At 40.1% G+C, this 17,664-nt stretch overlaps 1 protein-coding gene and 1 long non-coding RNA gene across 3 annotated transcripts in view; one reads left to right on the top strand and one right to left on the bottom strand.

The window, feature by feature from the left end:
• Positions 1-3,494: 3,494 nt before the first annotated feature.
• Positions 3,495-17,664, top strand: part of LOC146596661 (tropomodulin-2) — a 31,025-nt gene continuing 16,855 nt past the window's right edge. The window contains exons 1-3 of one of the 2 annotated variants that reach the window (XM_085303393.1): positions 3,495-3,786; positions 9,272-9,480; positions 11,137-11,293. In XM_085303393.1, the coding sequence (XP_085159519.1) occupies positions 9,355-9,480; positions 11,137-11,293 (283 nt within the window). In that variant the 5' untranslated portion in view covers positions 3,495-3,786; positions 9,272-9,354. Of the gene's footprint in view, positions 3,787-8,116; positions 8,142-9,271; positions 9,481-11,136; positions 11,294-17,664 lie in introns of those variants that run through there. The other variant, XM_085303392.1, reaches the window with a different exon arrangement.
• Positions 6,217-17,664, bottom strand: part of LOC146596662 (uncharacterized) — a 54,724-nt gene continuing 43,276 nt past the window's right edge. The window contains exon 4 of the long non-coding RNA XR_014895649.1: positions 6,217-6,638. This is a non-coding gene — a long non-coding RNA (uncharacterized LOC146596662). The remainder of the gene's footprint in view (positions 6,639-17,664) is intronic.

Raw genomic sequence — 17,664 nt, forward strand, 5'->3', positions numbered from 1 at the left:
ATGTATCAATAGCAAATATCTACTTAAAATAGAATTGGAAGAAGAGACAATGTTCTTCTRTCATGAGTGATATACTTTATGGGGTCTAGACATTTCAAAACACTTGGCAGAAGTGTTTTGTGTATTTGAGGTAAGTATGTCCAGTCTTTTCAGTTTCTCATCATATGGAAGCTCAGAAATTGTCCTTGAACTTCTTCTTTTCTGCCATCCACTTTGGGGACAGGGGACCGTGTAACACAAACAGAAACCCCYGGGACCAACTGGCCTAATACTGCAGGCATCACATCTTTTAATCCCCTGCCAATGATATGAGTATTAGTAAAAAGCACACAAATTCTGGGGCGTATAGAGGTGTCACTGAATTTTACTAATGATATTACAATCTTTTCAGCATTATTTTACACCCATTTGCTTTCTGATAAACTATCTGTCTTTGCTGTGGTGCTGTATGCYGTGTAGCTATCTTAACTGAGCTTCCGGAATAGACTTTATTAAATTGTTACCATTAGTTAAAAAAATGAATAATGTTATGTGAGTCATTTCCATGGCTTTGCTGATCTAAATTCCATGTGTATCTCTTCTCCCATTCATCTAGCTGTATTTCTCCAAATTTAGCCAGTAGCCTCTCTCCTCTTGACAATCTAAATAATTATGTTCCAAGTGGCACACTTTGCCTTCTCACTCCATAAATTTTTTCCTTACTTCTGCAAAGTATTATTGTTCACTTCCCCTGTCTTACAACTTATAGCAGTCAAAGTTTACGYATTTCTGCTGTTATTGACCTGTTCAAGTTTTATTTACAGTATTCCTGTTATTGATTCAGATGYTATTTCACATAGTTTGATGTTTTTGTGTGGTTGGCTATCCTTTTGACCACGGCTGTGGTAGCTCTGCAGAGTTTTGCATTGAGAAGCATCAGGTAGCACCCTTCAGCCATGAGTATTTGCGTATGCTGGGTTTATGCCGGAGTGAACGCGTATTTTCCACTTACTGAACGTAACACCCAAGCATAGCAGTGCTGCCATGGCTTCTGTTTAACAGTGCAGTTTGGTCATCATTATTTGGTGCTATAGAGATTTGTAAACTTGCTTTTGTTAGGATACTTTTAAAATCCTTCTTTATTGGGATTATTTCAAGGAGCAGTTGGGTCTGAAGATTCAGCTGCCAATATAAAGTAAGGAAATCTGAGTGGAGCAGTGATAAAAAGGTAGCATTTGCTATCTGTTGTCAGCGCAGGGGAAACAATACTTCCAATATTACGCAGTTTCCTTTTTCTTCCTGTGGGCGTTTCCAACACATGAAAAATAAACAACAGTGTTTTCTTTTCCAGGACTAGTCAGATCTACTTTGGTGTAAAAATAAAAGGTGTATTTCGGGGTACAATTCCTTCTCCTATTTATTGTTTCAGCTATCACACAACAGACGGTTTCTCTTAATGATTTGTAGCTAAAATGCAAAAAACTACATAGAAAGGAGACAAGTTTAGGAAAGATAGAAGAAATTTTTTTTAGACATGATCTAACAGTTATCATTATCAACAAGCACAGTTTTGCTATCCGTATTGTACATTCTTAACCCAACCTTTGGTTCCCTCTCTGTCATATTTTCACCTAGGGTGTCTCACTTGTTTAAAAGATCCACGTAAATGAATGAGACTACCCATGGAAGAAGGGAAACGTAGCCAGAGCTCGGTACTTGGGAGACCTTGCTTCAATTTTTTCTTGTCCTAAACTTTCCATTTGACCTCRAAAACCGTATTTCTTTCCCCTGACAGGTCAGGAACATGGTGAGGTTCTCATTTAGTTGGCGGTGGCTCAGGCACTGCAGTGACAGGCTCTATATAACTGTGACTGATCAGAGAGGGTACCAGCATCCAGCCCTTGGCCTCCCCATGGTGCCGAGTTACAAAGCTGGGGACAGTTCACGGCCCCAGCACATGCTCTGCTCTGCATTCACGGTAGATGTGGTGCCAGCAAGAATTATAATTCTTTGTAAGTACGGAGTCCAGAAGACCATTAGTTGGATGCAAGACACTTTCTTCTGAACATCACAGCCATTACTGCAATGAGCATCATGTAGCAACTTACATTATTCAACAACTTACTCATCTGGGTGACCACAGCACCTCGGGCACCGTGTCCCAAGCCTGGGAGCGGGTGTGCTCCGGGCTTTTTCTGTGCAGGAGGCACAGCCTGTCCTTCTGAGGGAAACTGGCACCTCTGCAGAGGGGCCTCAAACTTGCACAGCGTGGTGGTTACTGAAAGGGTTGTAATACCACTGGTGCCCCCACAAAATAACGGGGGTGGCTTGCTTCCCCTTGCTATCCGATAGGCAGCAGTGCAGTCACATCTAACACTGATTAGCATCCTTACTGATAATCCTGGTCTATTATAATATTAAATCCTGCCCCAGTGCCCAACAGTCAGTCAGTACAGCTCACCAGCAAGGTGTTTCTGTTCTCAGCAGGGCTGAGGCTTACAGGTGACAAACAACRGGAAAAAGCTGCTGTTTCTTTGTCCATTTTGTTTGAGGAAAAAGAAGACTTCACTGTCCAGGATTTTCAAGCTAGCACTTCACATCATCCTCAACTTAGGACAGTATCTATTTGATGTTCCTATTTTAGACAGGGTTTCAATATTGTTATGATTAAAAAAAATTCTTGATACGGAAACGATTCTAGTGGTTATGATCTAAAATAAAATTTCATTCAGAAACAGATTATAAATTCATCAGTCAGTGTAAAGAAAATGAATTTCTTCTGAGGACTTATTTCCATGTTTTGAATAGTTACGAATAATTTCACTAATATTATTTTAGAAACAATTTGAAATTAGTTATTTCATAACTTTTTTTACATCAAAGTGGGAGAAGCATTAATGTTTTATCTTTCTTTAAATTCCCCAGTGAAAAAAACCTTTCATCTTATCCAGATCAAAGGCAGTGCCATCCCTTTATATCTTCTATAAATAACAGCACATTYGTATGGATAATTTTGCAATTTACGTGATGGTTATTTTCTTGTAAAGGGCATGATCTAACTCCCATTAAAGCGYGCTGATGTCTACCATTCTATTTGAGTAGGCGTTGTCAAGCCCTCCTTTAAGAAGCTAACTAATGTAAACTCCAGAGTGACCTATGCATTATCAAGGTTCAGAAAAGCTCATCCAATTATGGAATGGGGTTTCTCATCACTGTGTGGTCATCCTAAATGTTCAGGCATAGTCTAATACAACATAACTGATAACTATTTGCCAGAGTCTGTATGGGACTAAACCAGTTGCTAGGAGCAAGGTATAAATTAACCTCAGAGTAGCCTTAGGGAGTAAAAGCATTTTATAGACAGTGACATTTTCTGTCAAATGGGTTTTAAATATGGAAATTTCATGAGATAATTTGCCAAAGATAAAAGCCAGGAGCACCACATTATTTTTTTAGATCAAATATATCCTTTTTGACGCACTACTATCATTTGTTGGTAATTTTAGTAATCAAATATATCTGATTACCTGGTATGTTCATTGTAGTAAGCTGGGATAAAAGGAAAATGTTGYTTTATAGAAGAGAATTTGCAAGCCTAGAAACTCTACTGGCAGATACTAATCCTAATTTKCTTACMAAAACAAACAAAYAAACAAACATCTTTTGTAGTCTTAGGGTAGACACTTGGAAAACTCAGCTCATGCCTTGATCAGAGTGCCTGGTGCTGAATGTACATCACCTCACCTGCTGAAATCCCAGAGCTGCAAAAGAGTCGCCTGTGGTTCCAGGTGGGGTAGACATAGTCTGGTGAGATTTTTTTTTTTTTTCATTTTTCCATAAATGAAGTTAAGGACATTTCTAATAAACTATATTCAGAAACAGAACTCTGTTATTGTATAGTAGTGCAGAAAAACCTGCAATTCAAGGGAAGTTAATTTTAAATATATAAGGATTTTTAAGAGTTCATTGCTAACATATAATAAAAGATGAAATACTAGTGTGGTAATAGAGCAGGCTTCACARGCGCAGTGCTACCCTAACTCCAGCGCCGTATGTGGCTGAGTGTTCATTCACAGACTGTCCTCCAAAGGGCCTGGTGCTACAAAGCCCCAAAGAGCTTACTCATTTTCATCCACCAAGCGATCACATTGTGTCGCTGATGGGCTGAGTTAGAAGAGGAGTGTAAAGCCCTGGAGGTACAGTCCAGTCCCTCCCGATGTCATGAGTTCTTAGGAAGTCTGGGGGGGGGGGACAGGTAGAAAAATCAATAGGGATTCTAGAAACCAAATCCTTTTGTATAACTTGCTTTTCCATTTTCTACCTGTGTGCATTTCTTTGGCTTTCTACTGTATCTACATCAGGACCTGTAGCTAATACCATTAGCATAATACACACAAAAAATCCATTTCATTATGCTTCTTTGTATATTAATATTATATTTTTGTGTTATGCTGGGCCTAATGCATTCTTTATCTTTTCTGAGATTTCTGAACCATCTTGTTCTAACCCAAGGAGAAATTTTGTACTACAGAATGTGATCTGTGATATATATCTTCCTTTTGTTCATGGTTGGAAAGCACATTGGTCTTGCTTTTTATATTTACATAAGCAAATAGGAAGGAACCTTACTTGTATGACAGATAACCAAGTATTCCTCAAAATGTTTTTCTGAAGTTCCGGTTTTCAACAGCCCAGCCTTGTTTTCCATAGCAGTTGCCAGGGAGCAGAGGGATCATCTGTCTGGGATTGGATTAAGGATATTGTTTGGAGTCCGCTTTGCCTGGGTGGTGGGGAACAATCAGCCTCTTGCTGCTGAACATCTGTTTGTGCTACACAAACACCGCTCTTAATCACAATGGGCCAAATCCCATTTGTTTGGTCCAGTATTGATTTAACTTGGGATTTATTCCACTTGTTTCTTTTTGTCTACTTGAGACTGAAGAAAGTGAAGGATGTTGCCGCATTTACAGATCTGTTCCAGAGTGAGTCATTAAAAGACAAATATCCATCATTCTATGGAAACAGTTTAAAATAAATCGTGCATCAAGATTTTTTCTAAACTTCAGTTGTCATGATTTGCAAAAGTAAGAGTGATTTCTCAAATCCGATTATAATTTTTTTCTATAAAAATGCAAAGAATTCTATTGGATTATTTCCTCTTAGTGCTTCTCCCTCCATCTAAATATACATTGCCATGCAACTTCATTCTCAGACACTATGAAAACTAGAAATTCACATTTCTCTTTTCTATAGGACCTCAGAGACATTATGATTTCCTAGGTATACAGCCTGTGTTTTCGAAAGCATGAGTGACCTGATGAGGCCTTGTAACTGCTGCCCCATGGAAGGACAGCACAGAGGGACTATGCTGTGGTTCAGGGTGCTCCAAGGGATCAAAGCAAATGAGAGTGGGAGCTCTCTGGCATTTAACATTAATTTGGTAGAGGACTGATTCTATCTCAAAAAGAAATACTTGCATCAGCAATAGACAATTATTACAGTATTATGGTACCATCGGAAACTAGTCTGGCTACTCTGGAAAAGCCTTTCARTAGTGTACAAGGATTATAACAAAGAAAATACTTATGGTAAGAGGAGTCAGAACCCAGCAGGTGCTGACTGCCTACAGCCAGTAACAGTTTTATGCAGGCAGGCTTCTCTCTAAGCCTTTGAAAAACATGTTTTGAATCCTCACATTGACAGACATGGGCGAAGAAGCTGCCCCAAATAAAAATGAAGTGTCTATTTCTTTCCTTAGAAGGAATCAAAGATAAAAATGCAGCCACAGAGTTACTGTAGTTCACTATGTAACATCTAAGGGCCGCAAAGATTTACATGTACCATGGCACTGGTAGAAATATTACTACTCAGAGTTTTGCACCATTCTGCATCAGCAGAGGTTTTATATTTTGTGCATCTCAAGGAATGTTTTGCTTACCAGTCATTTGCTATTTAACAGTTAATGTATTTGAGCCCATGATAAAACTATGGTGCTTGGCATTGAAATTAAATGGAAAAAAACCAATGAGATTAGTACTGCTCCATTTCTTACTCTCCTTATTCACTCTTCCGAGTTAGTTTTCAGAAAAACTCCTTATTGTCATGCAGGGTGCCCCATTCTGCTTCCCGCAGCTCCRAACAGCGATAGCTTGGAGTGGCTGGTTAGATAATTGCTTTTTTTTTGACTGATTAGAATTTGAAATATGTTTATTTCATACAATAATTATAACAACGGAAATCTGGTGGGTATGACCTATAAAAAGCGAAAGGTATGTGTGCACTCAGAAAAGTCAAACCACAGTAAGAAGCAGCACAGATGGCATATGGCCCTGTTTACATACACAAAATTAACAGTCTGGAATCCAATTAAGAAGGTGGAGATAGTCATCATCACATTACACGRTAATTTCCAGCGTATGCAAACTCAAGACTTCAGCATTTCCTTCTCAGGCTGGCTGAGGCTGAACTTACCCATTCCCTTGGTTTCCGATAATGTGATGGTGGCAAAAGGTCAGTAGAGAGCACTAAGGCCAAGCGTAGACGACGGCTGCACCAGCAGCACGCCGAACAGCCTGGTGGCCGGGGCGGGCGCTCCGGCAAAGCTTTGCTGCCGACGGCGACTGCGGACACAGGGGCTCCCAAAGCCGCGCAGCGTCGTTCTGCTCAGTCACCAAAGAATAAGATACAGATGAGAACGGGAAAGCAACAATGCAATTTCTGTCACGAAAGTGTGTGTGTGCAAGAAAAGCATTATTTCTACTGTTCCCTGCCCCACTAACTCCAACTGGGTGTATCCAGCACAGTGCTTGGTGCCATGAGAGGAGAGGAGATGGACCTTTACGCATCTGGGTTTACATTTGTCTTTGCTGTCCTTGCTGCACGTGATCAGATGTCTTCTTTTTATAATGCTAATGATAGATACAATATTGAGAACTGTCTTGTAGAGAAAAATGTCTCCTGGSATGTCTTTCCTTTATGGATAGGTATGCTGTGGCACCAGTCACCAAAACCCAGAAATGTCTAGTGCACACAAACTGTACCCTGCAGGAATTACCTTTTAGCAGCCGGCGTCAGTCTGGCGAACTCCCTTCACAAAAGACGCTACCCACAGAGTCCTGGTGACCCCAGTGCCCAGCTGGCAGCTCTGCCCCTCGCTGGGAGCCCAGCGACCGCAGGCGGCGGCGGCGGCGGCGGCGGCCGCCCCAGGCAGCACCCCACGCAACGGCAGTGCCGAGCCTCGGCCGGCGCAGGCGCTTCGGCACTCCCACCGCTTCCTTTTCCAACATTTAATCTAACCCCGGGATTACAGCTCTGTCTTTTCCAGGGACACAATTAAACTCTAATAAAATCAGCACTTAAACAATTAAACAGAGTTTTAAAAAGCTCTAATCCCCCCAAAGAAATTTTTCATCCCTGTTAATGACCGGGAGCTGAAATGCTATGCGTTTAATGAGTTTATCCAAAGAAACTTTGAGAAGGCTCCTGATGCCTTACTATAGAAATACTGTACTGCATCTGAATCTGCATTTTTTTAATTTTAAGAATACATTACTTCTATTTGAAATACTTAAATTAGCTAATAAGTAATTTGGGTAATAAATTGCATCAACAGAACTCTTGTAGAGCTATGTTCTGTTTTAGCACCAAATACACAAAAACATGAGTTCTTTTGGCTGTTTTTTTGCCAAAATGTATCTCACATTCAGGGCATATGGGAGGATTTTGATAGAATACGAATTTTTTACAACTGCTGTAACTTTGTTAAACATCAGATGCCAACTAACTTGCTAAAAGAAACTACCAATTTAAAGAACAGTTGAATTCTACCATGACATTTGGAATGGCTTGATATTAAATTATATGAATATTACAAGGCATGACAAGCCTTGATCTGAGATAGGTAAACATCCTATTCCATGCAAGAGCATTATTTCCACTATATATTCTTATTTTTTTCCTTATTATGGCTCTATTTATTTTCCATATTTTCATAGCATTACATTAATGTCAAGCCATTCCAAATGTCATGGTAGAATTCAACTGTTCTTTAAATTGGTGGTTTCTCTTAGGAAGTTAGTTGGCATCTGTTGGAGTTTTCAAAGTTGTAATTCTACTAACTAGTCTCTTCCCTTTCTATAGGTTCTTCCATTTAGGAAAATGAGGTATGTTTTAAAGTGCTTAATAAGCAGGTCTGTTTTTCTGTCCCATTTTTCATTTAAAAACATAGTTTTATTTTAATTAATTTTCAGATCAGTGGAAATAAGTATTTTAATAGTGAAACTGTAATTAAATACAAAATTTTCATTTCAATTTTGACTAAAAGAAAAATAAAGATCAAGTGTCCAGCTCATATAGACAGCCACATATACCTGCATGGATTTTGTAGACTTATGACAATTGAGGACCTGGCCAAAAGAAATCAAAGTTATAGTTGATAGATAAACCAGAGTCAGTGAAGAAAAAGCATCATTTGTCATATGACATATCATATGGCAAGAATTTACTATTTTACAATTTACTATTTATTTACAATTTATATTTACTATGATCAGTTGGGATCATATAATAAGGAACCACATTCAAATTTTAAGACTTAGATCTAAGTTCATGAAATATTAAGTCTATATTTTGCTTGTGGCCATGGTTTGAATGCCCACAGGGGCCCCATGCAGCAGGCTGATTTACAAATCACCTTTTGAGCTATAATGAGCATATCCACACTCCAGAATTTATTTTGGTGAGAACTGCTATCATTTGTAGCAAAAAATGGATACAAATTACTACTACACACCAGCATACTTTAAAGCTTCTTAGATAACCATGATGTACCAAAAAACTGGCTATCAGCAAAGCTGGAATAAGACAAAATACCTCGAGGCATAATGCTTTGTTTCTTCTTTGTCAGTTTTGGACTGTTTCCTGTCTACCACTTTGCTATGATCCTTTTCATCCCTTTAGCCAAAAGAACAAGCAGATGCTGCTGTTTCTAAGCAAATTAAATAAAACAGATTTATCTCTATGACAAAGGATAAGCTCCCAATATTTTTGTTATGCAATTCTTAAACCTTCTCTTTGCCATGGACCATGAAGTTCCTGAATATACCGGTCCTTGCTGTTCCTAGGATACTTGCTGCCTCGCCAGCCGTAGTAYTTCGTCACACACACGGAGCTGCGCCAGAACATTTTGTTTCTTTGTTTTCATTAATAAAGTGTAAATGTGATTCTCAGCATGCAGGCTCTTTACSACTCTATCTGCTAAATGGAGACACTCAAAATGCCTTCTTTCTAACAGCAACTGAAACTGCAAGAAGCACAGTACTCCTGAATGGTTGAAACCCTGAAGAGAAGCATCCGCTGAGCAGTGCAGCAGGAGCCATGTCTCTGCCCTTCCGCAAAGAGTTGGAGAAATACAAAAATATTAATGAAGATGAAATACTCAGCAAACTCTCGGAGGATGAACTGAAACAGCTAGAACATGTTCTTGACGACCTTGATCCTGAGGTTAGTAGTGGGGGCCAGGAGATTAATATTTCAAATGCTATTGACTACAAATGCCATGTTCTGCAGCATTTTGTATTTGTGTTGTGCCGTAGGAGAGGCAGTGTGCTCTGAAGGCTGAACAGCTCAGCTAGGGGCATTTTGATTTTACTCCTGCTGTGATGGGCTACTTGCTTTTGTGCAAGTTGTGTACTCCATCCCTCATCGATTTAGGCACAAGCTTGGCTGAGCTGTAAATCTTTAATCATGTTTGTACATGGCAGCAGGATGAGATGCTTTATGTGGTTGCTATTTCTGAGCACAGCAATAAACAAACAAACTGAATGGGTGTTTGTGAAGATTGGATCTTTTGAACTTCTGAAATCTGTTGACTGTGTCATTCAACACAAATATTTTTAACGGAAGAGAATATATTTAGGCATGATTTAGGAAAAGCAGACTCAGCTACCCAGCTGTCATTTTCTAGAGAACAAGGAGAATTTGGATATTTGAAACCATTGCACAGTGCATAAAGACCTCTGGCCTGGGCACTGCTCGGTCCCACAGCAGTGGGTGAAGGGCACACATGTTCTGTGGGAAGTCTGTCTATACCTGCCACAAAAGCTGCCAAGTTGATGCGGAAGTTTGAAAAACAGCAGATAATCTGTCCAATAAAATTAAAACACTCTGGAGACAAAGTAAAGTGTGAAAACCCAATAGATTTATAGCCTGTAGTTTTATAGCACAAATTTACCTGGAGGTTAAGGATGGTCTGTAGTGTCTTCCCCTCCATTCTGCCCACTTGCTTCCACTACTACCACTTCTACAGTGCGATTTTCTGCTAAGTTCAGGTATCTAGCAGCTCAAATGGAAACCCAGCACATTCCAGAAAAAGCGCCACAGTGCATTTGTAGTTGATGCACGTGTGTGCAGTATAGTTGTACTATTCTGGACATGTTTGTGGTGCAGAAGTCAAACACGGTGTCCGGGGTTCATTGGCAGCTCAGAAGTGGTTGGGTGCTTGCGGCACACGGGCGTCCCTGCGAGTGTGCTGGCCAGCTATGCAGCATTTCTGCAGCAATCTAAGGGCAGCTCCAGCGTGTTGGCTTCACTGCATATGCGCTGTGTAGCCCCTCTGCCTGTGAGCCTTTCTGGCATTTCCTGAGCAGAAATGTGGAGCCTTATGCATGCTCCTACCTCACGCGATGCAGGTGCGATCACGGCAAACAGCTGCGTGATTGAAGTGGGAATCCATTCACTTGCTTCCTGCATACTCCACATAATTCACCAATTATTTTCTGCACATTCCATTCATTTCTGAAGTCCAAGAAACAGCGCTAGAATGACATTATTTTGGGGGGAAATGAAAAGAAAGGGCYAAAAATGGGAAGAAGAACAAAGAGAGAAATAGTAGAGGAAACTTATCCTGTTCTGCTTACCTGGACTCTAAACCATATGGTTGTAGGAAGCACAACACAGAGGATTCTCATCTTGYTCAGTTCTTTGGTGCTATGTAAATATGCTTAATAAAGAATATTCCAAGGTGGCAGAATTGAGAAGCCTGGAGAAGATATTGCTCTTAATGATTACATTAAAAAAAACCCACTGAAATTAAATGTGGGACACTGAAATTGTGTCATCTCCTGTGTGCCCATCCCTGTCTTTCCCGTGTGCTCACAGAACGCCTTGCTGCCCGCGGGGTTCCGGCAGAAGGATCAGACCACTAAAGCTGCCACCGGCCCCTTTGACAGGGAACGCCTCCTTTCGTACCTGGAGAAGCAAGCGCTTGAGCATAAAGACAGAGAAGACTTTGTACCGTTTACAGGGGAAAAGAAAGGTACAGTCCGTCTTTGGGTCCGCACTGAGGGCCAAGCTACCTGAACGTGGGGATGCAGGGCTGCGTGGCGGCTTTGCGAAAGCAGCCGGTGCAAAAGCGGCGGAGGCCGTATTGCGCGGGATGAGACTCATGAGTCAGAATCAGAGCTGYTGTCAAAGGAGATAAAGCGGTGGTTTTATCTGTGCCRAGGTGGTCTGCCTGCTACTCTGGAGTTATAATCCGAGGTTTTGGATCAGGCCCCTGAGGGGGTTTGCGAACATACTGACACCAACCCAGCAAAGGGTTGCAGTAGCAGCTTGCCATCCAGCAAATGCCTCTGAAGTTAAGCATGGTCCCGGGTAGCTTCATCAACTTAACGAGGATTATTCTTATATTACGCCTTAGGCCCATGCATGGGTAGTATACTAGGGCATGTGGTTAGGAGGAAAAGTCTCAAATACCTTTCTAAGTAAGGATTATCTACAATCACTGTAAGTAACAGCTCAGGGAGTGCACTTAAAAAAGTAAGTATTTTTCCAGTTGTTTACTAGCACATCTGGCAATGCTATTCCCAGAGTCAGTTTCTCTGTTTCCCTTTGTCCTACAGCTACAGGGAAAAAAAAAAGGAGAAAAACAGGAAAACATAATTCTAATTACTCAAACATTGGCTGGGTAACCTTAGTCATATTTTTAAGCAGACAGTGTTCTTTTAGCATTATTACCTCCCTTTCCTCATCTGTATACAGTGGACAAAAACACCCACCTTAGACCACTCCTTCATTCAAGAAGGAACTTAAGTCCGGCCCATCTCTGAACATCTGATTAATCTCCCATTATTTCAATGGGACCTACTTAAAGGTAAGGAGATATTTCAGGAGAGTCAAAAGCAACGTTTTTTACTTTGTATATCATTACTATTTACAAAGGATATAAAATGTCATTTGCAGGCTGAGTTGTTACCATCATTACATTTTCACTCTTTGAAACAATGGTTTTAGAGAATAGAGACAGTTTTCAGCTAGATCTCATTGATGCATTATTTTATCATGCAGCACATTAATTTCTCTAGGTTTTCCTCCATTGTRACTTGTGCTTAGTGCTATCACAAGGCTGATCCTGGCCCACTGAAATACAGTAGCACTGCAGTGATTCTGCAGGTAGCAGGCGCAAGCCGGTACACAATGTACAGGAAGGAAAATGGTTTGTTGTCACATGGATTTATTACCAATTGCTTTTCTTTTCCAGTCTCTTATAGACCATCGTGTTAGCACAATACAAGTCACTCACTGCATGAAGGCTCTGCATATTTGTACCAACGCTATCAGTCAGGTCTCACCTTACTGATATTTATTTAATGGCTTAGGGCTAAGACTGTGCCATTTTGTACTGAAGTCATGTCTGAGATCTCTACACCTGTCTGAAACATATGAACACACAAAAAAGCAAACAGTGGTGCATGGAACTGTATATACCCACAAGACTGACACTCAATCTGCATAAAACTAACCCCTGTGTTGTCCATGCCAGTGTTATTCTGCATTTTGGGATATTTCTTTTACTTCAGTTTTCTTTCGATGAAGTTAAAGCTGTGCTATTCTTCAGTTTGCCTCCACATGTCCTTAAAGTTCCTATTAATGTTTTTTTATTAATTCCTTGTGTCTCTGGTGCCRAAATACCACTGTTCTACAAATGCAAATAACCACAGTTATTCCTCAGYACAGAGTGAATTCAAACATCCTGGCACTTAAACSTATTCTTGCTTTTTTGTTTGTTTTGTTTTGTTTCATTGTGATCATTTCCATCAGTTACAGTTTTAGGGATTATTATGATTGTGAAGGTTTTTTACAGCTTTTTTAGGCTAAGGGAGTTACTTCCCTAGTTTCTCCTGTTCTCTCATATTAGTTCTTTATCCCAGACAAAATCCTWAGTATTAGCTCTAGCAGATTAAATCATATGAAAACAACCATATGTTCCTTGCTTTATGCAATCATTTTACAACTACAAACTAAACACAAAGAATTCTAATAAATTTTCATTGAACTCAAAGGCCAAATGCCATGACAATACTCTTTGCTTTTCTATTAACATTAGAAATAACTGAATTAATCTGAGACCTGTATGATTCATCAGGTTCACTACCTTGATAATTGAGAACTGGATAGACTATGCAGCATCATTTTTGTGCTATTTTCAAGGAACTGGCTTTGGAAAAAAATCTTTTTATTTTGAGCTTGGCATGTCCTATATTGATACTAGTGTCTCTCTTCTGCTGCCCTCTGGCTTGCTTGGCACGGTGGTTCCTACAGACTGACAACCAGATTGCGCTTTGCTTTGCTGCCTCCCTTTCTTTTCCTTTCCCTTGCTCTGCACTGCAAAGACATCATGATTTCTAAGGCTCAGAATCTGAGTCTTGGAAAACATGACTGAAATCTCCAAATGCCAAATGAATACATACTGAAATCTTCCTACAAATTTTATGATAGTTTTGCTGATTGGGTGGATCTGAGGAAATGTGCTGAATGCTGCCTAAAGGCCATTTATGTGTAGCTGGCTCCGTATCTAGTATCAGTGCTTCTAACTGCAGCAATATTTGCTTTGGCAAACTTGATTGAAGAAGCAGTAACAGAGTGACTGTATTAAACTATCAATGAGCTGACTTTCATTTACAGCAAGATATTTTCTGTACAGGGAAATAAAACAATCCTGCAAAGGCCTCTCCAGTATATTATACTGTATGTCAGATTTTAGGTCACTTTAATTAGAGAATAACTGACATTCTTTCAAAGCTCAGAAATTAGTCCAGGATAAATAATTAATGTTTTGAAAATGTGTCCTCATAAGAAACATTAGAAGAGTATCTCTTGGGGAAGAGCTTGTTTTCCACCTTCTGTATGGTGATGGACTCTAAAGTGCCTTTACAGTTTGGTAAATATCTCTATTATTACATTAAATGTATGTCCATTAAAAGATTTCTTTACCTTGTAGCAGCTCTATAATGTAGCCATACTATACATAGTTCCAAATTAATTTTAAAGTAATTCTGCTAGTTAAAAATTAAGCACTCAGGCAGCTCCAAAATGCACATGGTTGTGTATAAATAGAAAAGGGAGGTATAGATGCCARTAGGCCATTTGGCATTATTTCCCACCTGAGGATATTTGTGTGTCAGTAGCAGTAGCATACGTCAAGTGTTGTTTCAGCTTTTGTCGCTGTCATTTGATATTTGCCTTCCACTGGGAGAATATCTGTGTTTTTTTTTTTTTTTTCAAATTTTGGAAGTGGAATGCTTCTACCAAATGTTAAGTGACATTTTTGCCCATTCTTACGGTTATCATGAAAAGCTGGCACTGGCATGGAAACTAAGTGGTGAGCTGAAAAGAAGGTAGCATTCGAAATAACCTGCTTCTAGAAGAGTCTGGGATGCATCATTATTTTTTTATCCAGTGTCTCTGCCTTTTTTTTTTTTTTTTGGTTAATGTTTTATTGGAGAGTTCTTCAACAAAAAGCAGTACCACACAGCTGCTGAAGGACAAAATTCAATTGCTTGTGTTGATCTTTATATGCTCAACACAACCATAAGGTTTTGATTGTGTTCAAAAACAAGCCAAAACAAATGCCAGGCTTAATGGAGATTCTGAGAGTGGTTAGAATGCAGGAAGTGTTAAATATGAGCTCAAGAGAGTTGGTCGTGCAGAGAATTGCCTTGGTTTTGATTGTAATCATGTTTTCGAGAGATTTGAAGTGTTTGGCAAAAACAACCAAACRTATGGTGAGCATTAGAGTTTTGGCCCTCTGCCATATTTGGCAATTTCCTATATTAATTGCTGTACAAAAGGAAGGTTTTAAGCCTGCATGGGATAGCCTTCAAACCCCTAGTTTTGTGCTGAACAAGGACMTGAGTGTTCACAGCCTGATCAGCTCACCACCAAACGGGCCATTTGTTCAGACCACTTTACCCCGTATTCTCTGAGAGCCATTGACCTTTCAGGCATCTGCCTCTCCCTGATCTGTACCTGCATGAGCCAGGGAGTAGGTACGTCATTTGAGTGTCCCCATCACAAATGTCTGCTCTCGTCTGTCACGTGCAAAAGCTCTGGTGGCTTTCAGGAACTGTTGTGCAGCACAGCTGGTTAATCAGCCATTCCCATAAACAGTGGCTTCATTATTCATGAGCAGTGGAGGCAGAGGGAGTAAGCACTCAGTATTGTAGCCATAGCGATTGGCAGTTTGTAAGTGTTTATTTTGTGTATTTTTTGGATTAGTTCCTATTTATGATAGATGCTCTAGAAATCCTTACATAGAAGCCAATGAACTACAGAAGTTATGCGGACTGACTCACTGCATTTAAAATATATAGCTGGAGCAACTGGTTATCACATTGAGATCACTATGAAGCCTTTTCTGTATCATTTGCAAGTTCTTGAGAGGTTAAAGAATAAAAAGGAAAGGTTGAGAAAATCAGGGATAGAGCAGGGTAATGTTACAAGCCCAAAATGTTAGAACAGCAATGTCAATGCTACATGACTATTACGAGAGGAAATAGGAATGAGTTATTGTTCAAGGCAGAAAGGTCTGAGAAAGAAGAAATGATAATTTTATGTCCTCGCATCTCAGCATTTGAGACCTTTTTGCAGTTGTCTCACAGCTTTCTTATATGATTGTCCCCAAATTTCCCCAAGCTGTCCAATTTTAGAAAGAATAATCTATTCTGTGCTTATCTTTGTTGCAGCATGCTAGAGTCTTTCTCTTTACTGAGTGCATGTACATCTGATCTCAGTTAAGATCTCAGAGCTACTGTAATATAAATATATACTATTAACAACATGTCTGTTTCTGCTTTGGTGCAGTGGTTCTCTTACTACATGATACTAATTAGATGTAAATGAGAAAAAAGTTCTGTTGTGAAATAGCATTAGATATGAAAAGTTGGCTATGCCTTTTTTAATTGCTTTAAGGATTGCTGTTTCAATCCTTCAGCATTATCCCTGTTTTCTACAAKGTCTTCTAATCCTTGCCAAACCATTTCATTTTGGATCTGATCCAGTTCTCATCAAAGTCATGGAAAAACTCCAGTGGACTGGGCCATTATTATTTGTGGCTGGAAAAGGAAGGGGCACACACTTGTATGTGATTAAATGCTAACATTTTCAGCCAACTGATAAAAAGGAACAGGAAGAAAATAATGACTGAACCAGAACGCTCTCGGCCAAACCTCTGTTTTCAGTTGCTCCGGTAGAGACCACCTATCTCGCATACTGTGCTCTGCCAGGCAGAGTATCAATACTCAGCACTAGTAATAATGACAGTCATTTTCAAAGGCCATAGTAATAGAGTAGATACTAGTGAAATCCAATTTTGGTTTCTGTAACAGACCCCTACATAAGAACATTATGATTTACATTATGATTTAACTTAGAGACATGGTACCCTTTTTGGATTGACAGAGGGAGCCTTTTCACCCCCCAAAGCTGAAATACATTCATTTACACTTTTGTCACCTTCCTCCTGTTCTTCAAGGCTTAAATTTAGTACTGATGTTATTCTCTTAAAACATTAAAAGTGTTGCTGTTGCTGACAGTAATGCCTATGGTCAATGTCTTTCTCCACTTTCTTTTGTAAAACCCTGTTTTAGTTGCTTATGACTTTGCCAAACTCACACAGTTCACACTGAAATTTCCCATGCTAAGATTCTGCCTCAGGCTGAATGTTTTTAGAAAGTGTCAGCAAAAAGGAGTCAGCTGTTTCCAAGAACAAGATTAGGAGAAAACACATTGTTTTAGCCATGTAAAGTAAATYTTTCCAGCTGTTTTTTATGAGCTGCAGTGCCTCCCTGCTTTGAAGAGGGGACTTGAAATGTGTGCCCTCTGCAATCCCCAGGGACACCTACTTGAATTTGGCATTTTACAAAATACTGTACTTTCTTGTACATCCAGTTTGTTGTAGTATTCTCCAAATACTCCCCCTGCAGTGAGTATTAGTCATGCCCTCAGAGTTTCTGCCCCCACGTGCTGGCAGCCCCCAAGCCACGGTGGCGGCCCCCCAGGACCTGGCCACACTGTGTCCCTGACATTGCTCTTTGGAGAAGCTGTGGCTGCACTGTGATGGTGGGCAGGGGGACGTTTGCTGGYGCCCACTGTGGTCACCAGGCTTTGGAGGGCACTGCAAAGGAGAGAAGGAGTGAAACAGCCAGCGCGAGGGCAGAGCGGTGGAGGGATTCGTTTTGGAGGAGTAGAATGAAGATGTTTACAGTGAGGAGAGAGACACAGCTGCTCTGAGGAAAGGAGATGTAGTAGCGATGGGAAAAGACATCAGAATTCAAACATGCCTAAGGCGAGGGGACGCCGGGATGGGGAACAATAGGTGGCAAAAGGAACAGAGGGAGAAAGGCTACG

The sequence above is a fragment of the Rhea americana genome, unplaced genomic scaffold (assembly GCF_003343005.1).
Source record: "Rhea americana isolate MKP2758 unplaced genomic scaffold, rheAme1 scaffold_2, whole genome shotgun sequence".
NCBI classification, from domain to species: domain Eukaryota; kingdom Metazoa; phylum Chordata; class Aves; order Rheiformes; family Rheidae; genus Rhea; species Rhea americana.